At 36.5% G+C, this 15448-nt stretch overlaps 1 protein-coding gene across 2 annotated transcripts in view; it reads left to right on the top strand.

The window, feature by feature from the left end:
* The first annotated feature begins 204 nt into the window (after positions 1–204).
* LOC140146501 (GTP-binding protein Di-Ras2-like) overlaps positions 205–15448 on the top strand; it is a 186229-nt gene continuing 170985 nt past the window's right edge. For both annotated transcript variants that reach the window (XR_011858254.1, XM_072168370.1), the window contains exon 1: positions 205–958. Coding sequence is in view for 1 of the 2 variants with exons in the window: in XM_072168370.1 (XP_072024471.1) it covers positions 881–958 (78 nt within the window). In the remaining variant the exon portion in view is untranslated. The remainder of the gene's footprint in view (positions 959–15448) is intronic.

The raw sequence follows: 15448 nt of genomic DNA on the forward strand, positions 1-15448 counted from the left end.
TTTATCGAGGTCTGCTCTATTGCTGCATAGCTTTTGAGCGTAATATAATGAATACTGTTTTTTAGCTGTCACTGATGTGTAAGATAAGAGAGTGACGGCACATGATTTCTTGTGGTGATAATAAATATTATATACATAGACATAAGAAGTATTGATGCATATAGGCGACGGGTATGCAATGGGTAATGACCAGAGGTGCCCCCGATAACACACCTGAGTTGAAAGGCTCCACTCACGAAACAGGTGATTCACGTTGGAGAGAGCTCGTAATATAGGATTTGAATTAAATACCTATTTTGATGAGTGTTATGGATATAATAATGACGATGATGTTTTGGTGATAAATAAGGTGGCTTGAGCGAGCTAAGAATAGGGAAATAACATATGCGAGAGTTTCGAGGTGCTGCATGCTGTTTAGAGCTACCTGGAGAGAGAAAACATTTCACTGATCGTGTTGAGATACATGGGCAACGCCTTACATAATAAAAGCAACGTATTGTTGGCAACTACACGCGTAACAAAACTGCGCTGACTTATTGACGGAGTGAACAACCAAGTTGCAAGACACATTACAATTGGAATACTGTGATTATTATTGCTATACTGTGTGGTGTTTTTGTAGCCTGTACTATAATTTCCGTTGTTGTTCTTGGATTGAGAGTTTTATTGACGATAATAGCGACTGAAATGCCAAGGATGTATACATCGTGGTAAATTCAGCGGTGCTATCGCCAGAGGCGACGAGTCGAAGCGAGCTATACTAACGATATATTACACCTGATGCGATTAATACCATATCCGTTGACATTAAACAGGATTAAAAATATCGTGTAACCGATCCATCTTAACTAAAGGAATTCATCAAATTAATTTATTCAATATGGCATCGCCTATAAAGCAACCTACAGGGTCTAAACAGGATTATGGTTTGGATATATGGCAACCTAGAACAGAAAAGGTAAGCATGTGAAACAAGAATTATTTAAATGCAATGAATGTATGTTGAGAAATAAAATGCAGTGGTTTTGGTTGCTGAATTCAACAGGTGACTGTGATATAACTTGCTATTGAGTAGTACATGTACTTCTGTTTGACATGTATTGGCCAAGTACCATACAACTCCGGTAACGTAAACACGGTAAAAACAACGAATTCATCTTATGTTGTATATCTTCAGTAGATAACATATAGGAGAGTATATACGGCCAGTGGTAGTGGTCGGGTCGGTGTAACTTGATGATATAATAATGTACGAATGTATCTAATATGCTATCTTCACACAATATAGATGACTTAAAAAATAATTCCATGTTGGTCGTGCACCATGGTCAGCTTACTATTTAGACTAGTAAATGTACTCATTGCAGGCATAGGAGATACAGCACGAGCTAGCCATGCTTATAACTTGACAATAAGAAACACACATATCCTACATAGGCTAAGCTATATATGTTATCTTCAGTAGATAACATAATTTTATAATGTTGGTCACCTCATGATGGTCACCTTACTATCGAGACAAATTATGTACTTTTTACAGACATTATATGACTAATAGCAGATCATGACGAAAATAAATACATTGATGAATAAGAAACGAATGTATCTTATATCTTCCGAAGATACAATATGCATGGAGAATTTCATTAGTATTGCTCACCTTGCTATTGGGACTAGTATAATAGGATATTTTATTGCTATCTTCAGAAGATAACATATGGGTACTTTTATCACATTGATATCGAGACTTCTTTTAGCACATGCACAAATAGTAGACAAGGTAACGCGATGAATAAGAAACAAATATATATTATGCTATCTTCAGTAGATATATACCATAATAAATAATTATGATGTTGGTCACCTTAATTGCTACTTAGTCTTGTATGTACTTCTTGCAGATTACTATAGGAGATATAGCACGAAAGAGGCTAATTTGATGAATATAATATTATTTTAAAGTTATATTGTGTTTTTGTTCGCACCGTCTAAACGGAACATATCGGGTGTTCATTTTACTGGGCGATGAGAAAAATGTGAGCTTTCTTTTGAAATCACAGTTTTGATAGGGGGTGAAGCTGACTATCGGGTCAAACTTCTTTAAAATGGAGTTGAACTTTGTCCCATCCTTTGACAGGTAGCGTAGTGATAGTGAAATTGAACCATACCCTATGCATTATGCGATTACTAGTGAAAGTACATCAATTACATTAGTAGCAGATTAGGAAAAGAACCCTTATCACGATCTAATAAATTATCATGGGTAATTCTGCCCTCCCATGATGGAAGAATGATGTATCTTCTTTGTAATATTGTTGTAGATACATCGTTCTTCCACGGGAGGATAGACTTGTTGCAGCGTCACTGATACACGGTAATGTCAACAGCTATCTGCAGCATATAGTTACAGGTTAGTACAGGATTACTATGGTGATGACTTCAATTCAATTAGCATAATTGGAACAAAATGATCAGATCGTTACTGGCAATGAGTGTGACTGATGGTTTAGATGCATCTACAGTAGATAGCTAGCACACTACTAACCCATAATGATAGTATAATTGAAATACACGAAGGTAAACATTATGAGCCTTGGATCGTGTTTTCATTAACCTGTTATCGACTTCTCGGAGCACAGCAGGTTAAAGTCACAACATTGCTCCACAGCGCGCGACGCCCTCTATTTTTCTCGTAATTTTTACTTTTTGCATGATTGTAATGTCCAATGGTGTACTAAAATACCACGTGAAAGACTAAACCTGAAGTGCTTTAATTACAGTAAAATTGAGGTTTTTATATTAAAAATGTTATTTTAAATATTATTATCTACTACGGTTTTATTCTGAGTTCGCTGATCGAGTAATGGCTAACACGTCTCGTGCATGTGAGCTCATGTGTACATACATGTATTATTGAATCAGTGACGTTTTAACTGTGTGGGCATGTTGCTATTCGTCTTACGTCTTATTTATACGTCCTAACTGCGTGAATCTCCGCTCAATAGCACGTGTACATTACGATCGGCGAGCTAATACACGCATTGAAGATGAAATAGCAATTTTCTTCGTTTTACCTTATTCGTTTGGCTCGAAATTAAAATGGGACAATGTGTTCCGTGACAACTAAACATTTAAATAAGAATTTATTCTTTATGCAAATCACATAATTATTATTGCTTTAAGGGCAGTGGAATGTACCCATCCGCCGGTAGATTCCAGAGGGAGGGTTGTCTTTAAACGGAATAGCCACAGAAGAGTATGAACTAAAAGTAGGGATGCCCACTGTCAATACAGTTATCACTAGAACGATTTCTCATTTACTGTGTGACTCACACATGTATTCTCTATGGAGAAACTGATCGATACAGGAAATCCCAGGCCTGTTAAATGGCGTACATACTTGTTCTGATCCAAATGTAGGATGTATATCAGGGTGTTTCAAGAAATTCCTGATTCCACCAGAAAACATTAACATTAACTTTTTCCTGATTGGTCAGTAAATAGAGAGGACCTTCCTGTATGAAGAGATCAACTTTTTTTAAAGAAAAATTTAATGAGATGAGAACTACAACAGGTTGAAGTGACACCATTCTGTGCATCATGTGTTGAAACGCAATTATCTCCGAATTTGGATTGATTCAGACAAGCAAACTTACATACTCATAAAATTTAACTATTTTTGAAGACCAAATGTACAGGATGTTAAGAAATTAAAGAATTTTTAAGCCTGCCGAAACCCATCTCAAACTATGCACTTCTCACCACCGTGTCCATTTTAGATATGCTACATCATGGCTTCCATGCATACACAGTGTATTGCTCAATGTAGTAAAGATAATCTTTGAGTTGGAGCAAATTTCTCAAAATTGGTAGTGATTAATGTTACCAAATTTATATCTTGATGAAATATAATCATTTTTGAAGATAAAATGTGCTGACCTTAAAAGATTGAACAATGTTTAAGACTGCCGCTATTCATTTGAAAAAAGGCACTTTTTGTTCAGCTCCTCTATGGAGATATTTTCCATGGCAGCCATCTATGATCATACGTGAGGTTCCACCAAACAAACCATGGGTTTTGAGTTCTTATATTTTTTGTTGTATGTCAACAAAATCGTTTAAATTTTCAGGATGATCTTATTTCATGTGGTTATAAGCAAATATAATGTTCCAGATAACGGTAGTTAATCAATACATTAAGAAAAAGCACCTTAAAATTGTACTTTCTGTTAGTATTCCATTTTGGACTTAAACTTTTTAACATGTTCTAGCAGCCCTATATAAAACCGTGACACTCGAAAGGCCATATCTCTGGAATGAAATGTCCTTAAAATTATTTAAACGCCAAAATGTTTCTTTCAATAATTCCCAGCCAATAAGTTAGGTCTGAATCAATTTAAAAGTACTTCAATTTTTAGTGGACATGCCTACTAAAAAAGTGATCATACATCTTGATTTACAATATATTTTTTCCTTTTCGTAATTCAAAAAAGATGAATTATTTATTATTTTCAACTAGCCGCAGGTGGGAATCGAACCAGTGACTCTTCCATCAATATGCAAGCGATCAAACCACTACACTATGACTATACACCGACATGCTGAATTGAGAGTGATTTAATTATACAATTATCTTAGCAAAAGTGATCAATACTGTTTGATCGAAAATCCAGCAATTTACGATGCCAAATCAAATAGAAGTACCGTATTATATCAGTAAATAATATATTAACTATCTATAAAGTGAGATAAAGTGCATATAGTGTTTCAAATTATAAAATAAATAAATAAATAAATAAATCCAAGTTTTCCGACGTGACCCCGTGAACTCAATTTGCACTGCACGCTCTATTTTTGGTAACTCCTAGTTACACCGTGCAGTCTATGCGGACCTTCGCACCTATGCACACCTTCGCAATTTCACTCCCATTCAATGTGCTTTTCACCCCTTTTTATACTGCGGGTAGCGGCATGATCGATTGCTTACAGCCCGGCCCAGGTGTGTACTAATAAACAAGTGGCAGACCTATTATGCTGACGGTGATCTCCGGTTTGATTATATGTCCGGTAGGCCTACATGTATAATGTGCTCCGGGAATGTGCTTCGACTGAAGAAAATTGATATTCATAAACATAGGCCTAATGCACGATGTGCACGGACTAACTGCGGTCTGTGGATATAGGCCTAATGATATATACGATGCACATAACTTCAGTTTATTTAATACACACGCGTTGCATAGACCATTGATGTCACGTTGCATTTTCATGAAAAATAATTCATATGTCTGAAATTAAAGCGTTAGTGATATCGTTTCTAATTCTAAATAATAATGTGGAAATTAAATCTGTTTCAGTTCCATAGCATTATAATTATATTTATTTTTGTTAAAATCTTTCTGCACTTAATTTCAAATTGCAGGTATGTTTTCATTAATAAAGATTTTAAATTATAAATTAGGGCTGTTTCCCAGGAAATATATTAAATTAGTTTAATATAGGCTCCTACTAATTCTACAGTCCCATAGCCTAATATCCATATAGCACCATATAGCGAAATGTGCACTTGAAAGAGTGTTCACTGCTAGGTATAGAGTGAAAGTGCAAAATATGCCTACATTACTTTTAACACAATTTTAGTCTGGGGCCTATAGTGTTCTACGAGAGACCATCACTGAGCCAACTGTGATAATTGTTATTTGTTTTTTGCACGGCTTGGTGCCTTTCAGCTGTGGGGCCTGGGTCGATTATGAGTTCTGAATCGGATTTCTTATTTACAATGTTATTGATAGTCCTATAAAAATAATTACGAGTATTATATCAGAGAAGATACTCTGACACAGAAATATTGTCACAAATTTAAATAAATTGTTATCAGGTAGGCATAGGCTTATTTATAGTTCCAACAAAATTCTTTTAACATCCCATATTGTACCAATATTTTTGTAGGCCTAAAGAGAACAAAAGACAAATGTGTGCACAGCAAAACAAACGCGAGCAGCAGCTATGAGATATTTTTGACCCCGTGCTGTACATTCCACTCCCAGCGGTGTTTGCTGCCGTATAAATGAGTTACTACTAACACGCGAAAGCGCCGGGTGTGACATGGGTGTGACAGGATGTGTAAATGGTTGGGTGTGAAAGTGACGGGGAGCAAACGTCTCAGCATTCAGCTGTTATATTTACAAATCGTGTTCCGGCTGTATTTGGCCCTGTGTGTCATGTGAAGAATGCACATTTTCACCAAACCTAGGTAAGTCTTCATAAATCTAATGCTATGTACTTAAAGTGTATTTAGCATTGATGAATATGCGACGATTATATGAAAATTTTGACCTTCCGTATTGAAGATATAAATAAAGTTTCCCAAAAGGTATCAAAATAAGCTGCTCGGAAAAAATATTCATATTTACTACCGGCAGTGGTGATTTTTAGCAAACCCGGTTGGAAATTTTTCCTAATCATGTGTGTTACCTGTCTGCAAAAGGAATTTAATTTTCGGACTTCGAGGACTGTTAAATGATAAAAATATCAATTTTTAACAATTTGCCATAAAATTTGTATTATATCGCCAATTTCAAAAAATCAAAATTATTTCATATCAGAAGGACATTCTTCATATTAAGAATGCAATTTGATGTGTCTGATCTGCTCTCAGATCCCACAAAAATACTGTGTCAACGTCGCTACCCCAGCCCTTAAGTGCTTTGAACAATGGAATATGAGCATGGTAATGTGAAAAGCCATGGGTATCGGACAATTCTGAAATCTAGACATTCATAAAATAAATTTACAATACAATTCAAAAGCTATTTTCAGTGTTTGTTTTCGAACTGATAATTGGAATACCCAGGTATACATAATCTATCGTGATCGTACTGCCACCAACCAGGCGAGTAGCAAGCGGGGGGACGGGGTGGACGAAGTCCATGGGCCCCGAGGGTTCAGGGCCCCAAGCAAAAGAGAAAATGAAATAAGCATTGATTAAAGAGTTGCTAAAAGGCAGGGCCGAATTTACCTGGGCAAGGCCAAAATGTGGAGGCCCCAAACTCACCGTGAGGAAGGCATGTGGAGCCTACTATAAGATCGACAGTTTTGGCAGAAGCATGGCAAATTAGAGCAGGCTTAGAACGAGATAAGCATATTTTGTCCCGATCTTATACAAGGATATTAATTTGCGCGCGAAATAATTTTCAATTTCAGACAATTTTAGCCCAAAATGAAGGTGAATTTTGCTATGTATGATATGCACGAAGCGCGCAAAATTGTGCGATTTTCCATATTTTGGTCCAAAACATGGTATTGTTGGGCTAAAAGGAACACGCACAGGGCAATTTTGGGGCCCTCTGGTAGACCTAAATCCGGCCCTGCTAAGATAAAAGGGCCCCGCTCTGTTTCTTGTCCATGGGCCCCGAGGCTTTTGCTACGCCCCTGCCACCAACCCACCATGGCACACCGACATCGCCTGGCTAATAATTATTTGGTGCAGCAGAGACATTAAAATGAATACACGGGATCCATACACGTGAATTGCTATGCACGATTTTGATATCAGACGAAAATCTTCGGATACTGGGTTACAAAATGATGAATATCTCCCGTAAATGAATTTTTCTCAAGAAACCAGATGTGGTCTCATACACTTGAAAATACGTGTTGAACAGATATTATAGTCGTTAGCGTGCGCTTTGAAAATTGGCCGTGCGCTTTGAAGTCAAAATTTGACCAAAACTCTCAATTTTATATTGCGTTGGTCCTATATGGACTACAGCGCGCAGCAGGCTATAGCGGCACTCACTCAAGTGGAGAGAGTATAACCATTGACCGCAATGTCGTATACAAGCTTGCTCACAGAGCGAGAAATCAATTACCCCGGATTGTCAGTAGCCTAGTCAAGTCACTTCGCTAATAATATGCATCTCATAAGGTCCGAATAAAATGGTCATAGGTGGCTGTGGATTCAACCTACCATGGCGATTTCTACTATGAAGATATCGGGGCGATGTCACTGTGCATGGCAGACTTAGAACTAGCCCCGTTCCACAAACCGCGACGCCTCTCGAATAGCGATCGGAGCGAGCACCGAGCGTATACACCAATCCGAGAAGCGTTTACTGTATTTGGCCCTCTATTGACGGCAACACAGATGTACCAGAGCGGGAGATTTAATTCGTAATTCAATACTCATGATTGTGTATTGAATATCACTGTTGTGTACAATTCCGGGTACAATTCTGTATAGCACACAATAAATAATGGATGGAACCCCCGACCTCGGGACACCGCAGTTTTACATCGGGGACACCGCAGTAATGGCGAAGTCGGATAGGTGTATAGCATAACACAGAAGCCAGTGCTAGGCTAGGCAGACTTGAATAGAAGAGGATGACTCGATCGGAGGAGGTACAAGGGTCTTTGGAGATCAAGCAAGTCAAAATCGTACTGTCATTATATGCATGTGCAGAGCGAAGGTGTCTCATGAAACTGTCACAATGTAGTGACACAATAATGAATTACGTTATAGAAAACATCTTACCGTGAACTGATGATTATAGTGTAATTGAAATACAAAGGGGCGTATAATGAGTCTCATATTAAAATCGATCTTTTATAATTAGAATAACGTTGTCTTAACAGCTCTTAACACGGATACCTTACATTATTCAGACCGTCACGGATAATGACATCTGTCATGCGGCAAATAGCATGCCATGACGTGACAGCTAGAGTATCTTCAGTAGATATCACACTGAGTGGAATACTACAGGTGCGCATATAATGTAGTTTGGAATCGAGTTACTGTATATAATTTATTACTAAAGCAGTATTCAGACTTTTTATTGTACGTACAATATTGTATGCAACATATCTACGTTGTTTAATCTATTGCCATTCTATTTCCAGTAATGTTTAAGTTCTAACGAATGTTTGATGACGTAAAATCGATAATATATTTCTACTAAATATTACATGTAACATATTATCGATTTTTCGTCATCAAACATTCGTTAGAACTTAAACATTACTGGAAATAGAATGGCAATAGATTAAATAACGTAGATATGTTGCATACAATATTGTACGTACAATACTCGGAGTCTGTGGAGCGCTTAACTATGATAGTGATTCAATAGAGGTTATCCACGTTACTCATGTGTGACTTCTAACAAAAGGCTTCCCGTAGTGTTCCTCATTCAAACCAATTCAATGCATGACCTCGGTGTTATCTGCATGACTTTGGCGGGCTATTTTGAAACAGTCATGGTTGTACATGCAGGTACTTCTTTTGAAAATCCTTAAAAAAAGAAAGCAGTCGCTGATAGGATATACAGCTTATAGAACACGGATACAGCAGTCATTGCCGTACGCCAGAGTTTCTAGAATGCTGCTAAAATAAGAAAAAAATTAATGCTAATTTATTACACATGCTAGGGAAGCGTGGTTACCTTTATGAAATCGCCGAGTGGGTGGGTTTTCAATGAAATATTTTTTGTGTAAAAACTGAAGCATATCTAATGTATAAAAAATATTTGAATATTAACTGTACATCATATATTGTTATTGTTATTTATTAGGGCTGATGAATATATGTCAACATATATTAGAAAATTGTCCAATTAGCTGACGACACTACGGTTTTTGTTAATGACATGGTTTCTGCAAACAATGTCATGAAAGAAATAGAAAGATGTAGTTCTGTATCTGGTGTTATAATGAACAAGAAAAAAACAGAAGCTATATGGCTGGGCAAAAACAAACCATCTGGTTTAAATAAAGAGATCAAATGGACGGAAGATCCAGTAAAATGCCTTGGAATATATTTTGGTTAAAAAAAAAAAGTAGAGCAACTCAATTGGGAACCAACATTGAAAAAATTAGAAAAATTACTAAATTGTTGGAAAGCCAGAAAGTTGACATATTACGGTAAAGTCAATATAATTAAATCAGTAGGTATTAGATCGTTTTAAGAGTGTGTAGGGGTGTACGGATTTCAACTGAAATATAAACCCAATGCATAATTCATTCACCAAGTGATGACATGCACTGTGCTGTAATTATATTAGCATGATTACACCAAACAGTAATTTATCTTTTAAACATGATCAGATATATCATGGGATTGTGAGAATACAAACTGATTTACTATAAATGCATGGGCATAATAATTTAATAGCAATCAATTGTACAGAATAAAAAGTAACTGATTGGTCTTAAAACTGAATATGCTGAAAGAAAAAGCAAGATATACTGACTTGACGTTGGGTTACAAGTAAACTTTAGACATGAATACATCACTGTTAGACTTAGAACATTGGCTAAAAACCGCTGGGTAAGACATTTTACCCAACATTTTCTGTAATTTACCCAAATGTTGGATAACATTTCCCCCATTATTATGTTTGATGAATCCAAGTGTGTTGACAATTTTGGATCCGAAACTTAATAATGATTAAATTGAATAATTTACGCCCAATATTTCTTGGTCTCGCTATGAGTTTTAAAATTATTTTAAAACTCAAAGCTCTGCCAATAAATTAAATATGACATCAATCGATCCAATTTTATATCAATTGGGTACGTAAACACTTCTTAGCCGTGTGATATGACATAATAAAACACGGTTCAGCGCGTGCGGGTCGACGTAATACGCGTGATTCCTTGTAAAGTAATTTTATTTTTGATAAAATTTGGTATACTTATGACATTTTTTATTTGAATTGAAGACAAATATTTAAGAATGAGAATAAAGGCCGCTGTCGTGTATCTATTGTTTCATATAACACGGGCGACGTCATTAATTTTGGGGTAAAACAACTAATGATGACGCCCATGTAATATGGGGCGCACGACATCGGCTAAAAACAATACCTTTATTATTATGGGCTTGTTAATTTTTATCAAGTTTGGTAAAATGGTACTTTTATCCAACTTAAAGAACCATTCAGTGATCCCAGCGCAAGTGTAAAAAATTAAAACTGTTTATAAATCGCTTAAAAGTGAAGGATATTAAGTCATTCAAATTGTCATTTGGTATTTTTGAAATGACAAATTTGGCAAAAAACAAAGAAAACAGCAGTACCGACGAAGTTGAAGCCTCATTCAAATAAATGTAGCTAATTTAGATACTGTCAGTATCTAAATTACAGATTCATGTAAAATGTCTTATTTTGTCTTAAATACATGGCTTTCGGCTGAACCACTCGCAGGCTATGTTAGCACATCTATGACAATGACAAAGGTACCAAAATCTGAATTTTGATGATGTTTACGATCGTCTGGATGAGCAACTCCCTGAATGGGTAAATGTTTGCCTTGTGTTCTAGCAGTGCAGGGGATACAAGTAACACATGCAGACACATATATGGTCGAATCCAACGAAAAGTGTACACGGCATGTTCAGGGCCATAACTTAAAAGTATTAATCAATTGGCATTCGTTTTTGTATTGTGTTTATTCGCCTTGATCATATGCTTCGCGTCATATATAATAAGACCCCCTTCTGTGAAATACTTAGACACATAGACCCCAAAACATGCTATTTTTACCCATTTTTTCAAAATATTTCTTAAAGTATTTTTAAAAACATCTAAATCAGTTATGAAAAGAAGTCATTGGATTGAATCTAAATTGATTTCCTGAAAGGTGTGTATTCAAAGATTGCCTGTTCAATTTTTCACATATTTGTACATAATTATGAATTTTTTGTGATAATTTTTGAGTGGTATTTTTTACATTACCTGCGAATACAATTTTTCATAGCACTAGATATATCTTTAAAAATGGAAATCACTAATAAATGAGCAATTGATACAAGCTTTGATATGTCCAATACTGAAATGCATTGCATTCGGACATCTTTATTATTGTGTTTAACTGCCAGAAATTCTAAATGGCACAAAGGTAGGTTTGGTAAAAAATATGCATTACCTCCGAATACATGTTAAAAGCTGTGTCATTTCCACAAACTGAGAGAATAGTAAACAATAGTTAAGCAATAGGTGCAGGGTAATACACTCTTTATTTCTACCAAGTTTCAATAGCCTGCGTTTAAATATTTCTGAGATGTCAACAATAAAAGCAAGTATTCGTAGGTAAATTTCGGTAACCGAATGTTACCTACGAATACAAGTTGACATCATGACAGTATTGTGAAACACCGCCATTCATGCAAATGCCCATATTGGTACACAACGAAGGCCCGTATGTTTGCTATCAAATCATATGTCAATGAAAGTTGCGAATTCACATACATGCCCACCATGCAAAACTGAATACGGCTTAATTGTTGAAAAATATGTACTGAAATAGACGACGGTCTGCTCATTTGAAAGAAAAATCAGATTCGAAGAAGATTAGAAGGGATAAATACTTGGATTTGTCAGCTGTCATGTGCGTTTCATTTTAAACGTTTACCAACCTTCTGGGTTCTGAGTAATTTGTGTCCAAATTGGTTTATTCGAAGGTAACTTTTGACGTTTTTGCTAAGTTTACCTACGAATACCATGGACAAAAACGACTTTTCTCATTGTCTCATGATCTAGACAACACAGTGGTGGACCCTAGTATAAAGCTAATTATAGTTGCTCTCAAACGAAAGGCCACAAGACGTAACTGACTCTAAGATGGACTTCACAAGTCTGCAATAACGGTTTTAAGCGATTTGTGTGCAATTAAGCAAATTAAAGTCACTTTAGTGCCTTTGTTTCTTACTTCAATCCTCTTTCAACCACTGTGAACCGACATTAAATATACATGATAGGGTCTCAAGTATCAATAAACGCACATAAAGAAAATAATACATTCAAAGTGCTTTATAAAATGAAGATTTGATTGCGATATCCACCAACAGTCTAATTCTTACCTACAAATACTGAAATGTTACTTACGAATACAGCATAATACATGACATGTGTAATGAAGTGTCCCTACCAATGGAATTTAATTGTCAAAAACTTTAAGCGGTACCCCCGGACAATATTATTACCCATATACGGATTCATTCAACAATTATTTATTATGTAAATTTGCTGTTTAACTACTTGTATATCAAAATGAAGTGTTCAAAATCTTGCTAAAAGCATCAAAAATTTTTGATCTAAGGTAAAAGCACTTATTCATTTGGACGTACCATCTAAAAGAGATCTAAAAACTACTATTTTATTCATTCATTATCATAATATCAAACTTTGAACCTCTAAACTTAACATAGATATTGTTAAATTGCTCATGTTACCTACGAATACCCGGGTTTCTTCACCTATCATTTTGTAAAGCGTTAGGTATATGCGTATAATTCCTAATATTCCTGAAAACAGACATCCTACTCTTTCTTATACAATATGTAAATTGATTCATACTCATTTGATAAATAAAATACAGAAACTGACCTAAACTTCATTTTAAAAAATAAACTAGCATAAATTGACTAAGATCATATTGATCGCGTTATAAAAATAAAAACAAATATTTTCTGGTTGAGTTAGCATTTTCCTGACACCCCGTGGTCTACATTACACGAAAAAAGTGTTAATGGGAATATTCCATTTGTTTTAGGTTGATTATTATTGCGATAGTGAACGCATCCTAGTGGTATTCGTAGGTAACATTGGGTTTTGATGTCACATTTACTATCAAACGTCCTGGATTTATTTTTCAAGATTAGTGATGGCACTTTTGGTTCCTATAAGGCCAACACGCCATCAATCAATGGGCAAAAGGAAAAAATTGTGGAGGCATTTTTATTTTGGACTTTTATTTTTGGCCCGTGGACACTTTTGGTTGGATTCAACCATATAGGTACAGTTCGATGGCCAAAACTTACCAAATCCAAAACCCACAGAAGTGTAAATGCCTGCACAAGAGTCAAGTAATTCAATACACTGCACTGGAATACGAAATCACTATACAACTGAGAAGCCAATTATTATTGTGTGGTTAATTTAACTTGAAAAAAGCTTCTAAATAACAGGAATACAATAAACAGGAATATTTTAATTGGTCTTAACTGAAAGAAAGAGCAATTCCAAGTTGAAACGGAAAACGAGTGAAATAAACACAGATGCAGAAGGGGCAAGTAACAAATGTGGGCACGAACGTAAGTACAGTGCGATGGTCAAAACGGACCAATTCCAAAGCCCATAGAATAATTTATAAAACCCGCAAAATAACAAGGATCTACAACATCCAAAACACAATACAAAAATGAACTGCACTGGGCAGGTACAAGCCAGTGAGTGGTGAAACAAGTGATGAAATCACTGTGCAAATGACAAACCTACAATGAACAAAACAGCCAAACATGCAGATAAAATAATCTAAAATTTCGAATATAGATCAATTGCCCTTCTTCAAAGCAACACAATATCAAAGTTACATAAGATACTCTCTATTGTAAAAGAATGGAAAACAGTTTGCGTACAGTGATCACTAGAATGAAATGAAATAAGTTGAGTTCACTCTGGAAAAAGTGAATAAGGAGTGCAATTCACTATCAAAAGAGTGAATGTCACTCCATCGGAGTGAACACTGAATCAGTGTCCGGGATCAGTGTACAGAAAAGATTGAAATATCACTCTTTTACATTTACAGAAAGCTAGCTGATCACTGAGCGCAGGTTGAGGGTACAAAGTAACTTCCAAAAATGAGACAAATACCCTCAGAAAACACACTTTGATATACCAAAATACAACGGGAACCGTCATTGATGACGCTTGCCTGTCATGAACGTCGTGGACCATACGATATATCGGGTAATACCCTGATTAGACTACCGTGATTCAGGGCCCTGATTAGACTACCGTGATTCAGGGCCCTGATTAGACTACCGTGATTCAGGGCCCTGATTAGACTACCGTGATTCAGGGCCCTGATTAGACTACCGTGATTCAGGGCCCTGATTAGACTACCGTAATTCAGGGCCCTGATTAGACTACCGTGATTCAGGGCCCTGATTAGACTACCGTGATTCAGGGCCCTGATTAGACTACCGTGATTCAGGGCCCTGATTAGACTACCGTGATTCAGGGCCCTGATTAGACTACCGTGATTCAGGGCCCTGATTAGACTACCGTGATTCAGGGCCCTGATTAGACTACCGTGATTCAGGGCCCTGATTAGACTACCGTGATTCAGGGCCCTGATTAGACTACCGTGATTCAGGGCCCTGATTAGACTACCGTGATTCAGGGCCCTGATTAGACTACCGTGATTCAGGGCCCTGATTAGACTACCGTAATTCAGGGCCCTGATTAGACTACCGTGATTCAGGGCCCTGATTAGACTACCGTGATTCAGGGCCCTGATTAGACTACCGTGATTCAGGGCCCTGATTAGACTACCGTGATTCAGGGCCCTGATTAGACTACCGTGATTCAGGGCCCTGATTAGACTACCGTGATTCAGGGCCCTGATTAGACTACCGTGATTCAGGGCCCTGATTAGACTACCG

The sequence above is a fragment of the Amphiura filiformis genome, chromosome 2 (genome assembly GCF_039555335.1).
Source record: "Amphiura filiformis chromosome 2, Afil_fr2py, whole genome shotgun sequence".
In the NCBI taxonomy this organism is placed as follows: domain Eukaryota; kingdom Metazoa; phylum Echinodermata; class Ophiuroidea; order Amphilepidida; family Amphiuridae; genus Amphiura; species Amphiura filiformis.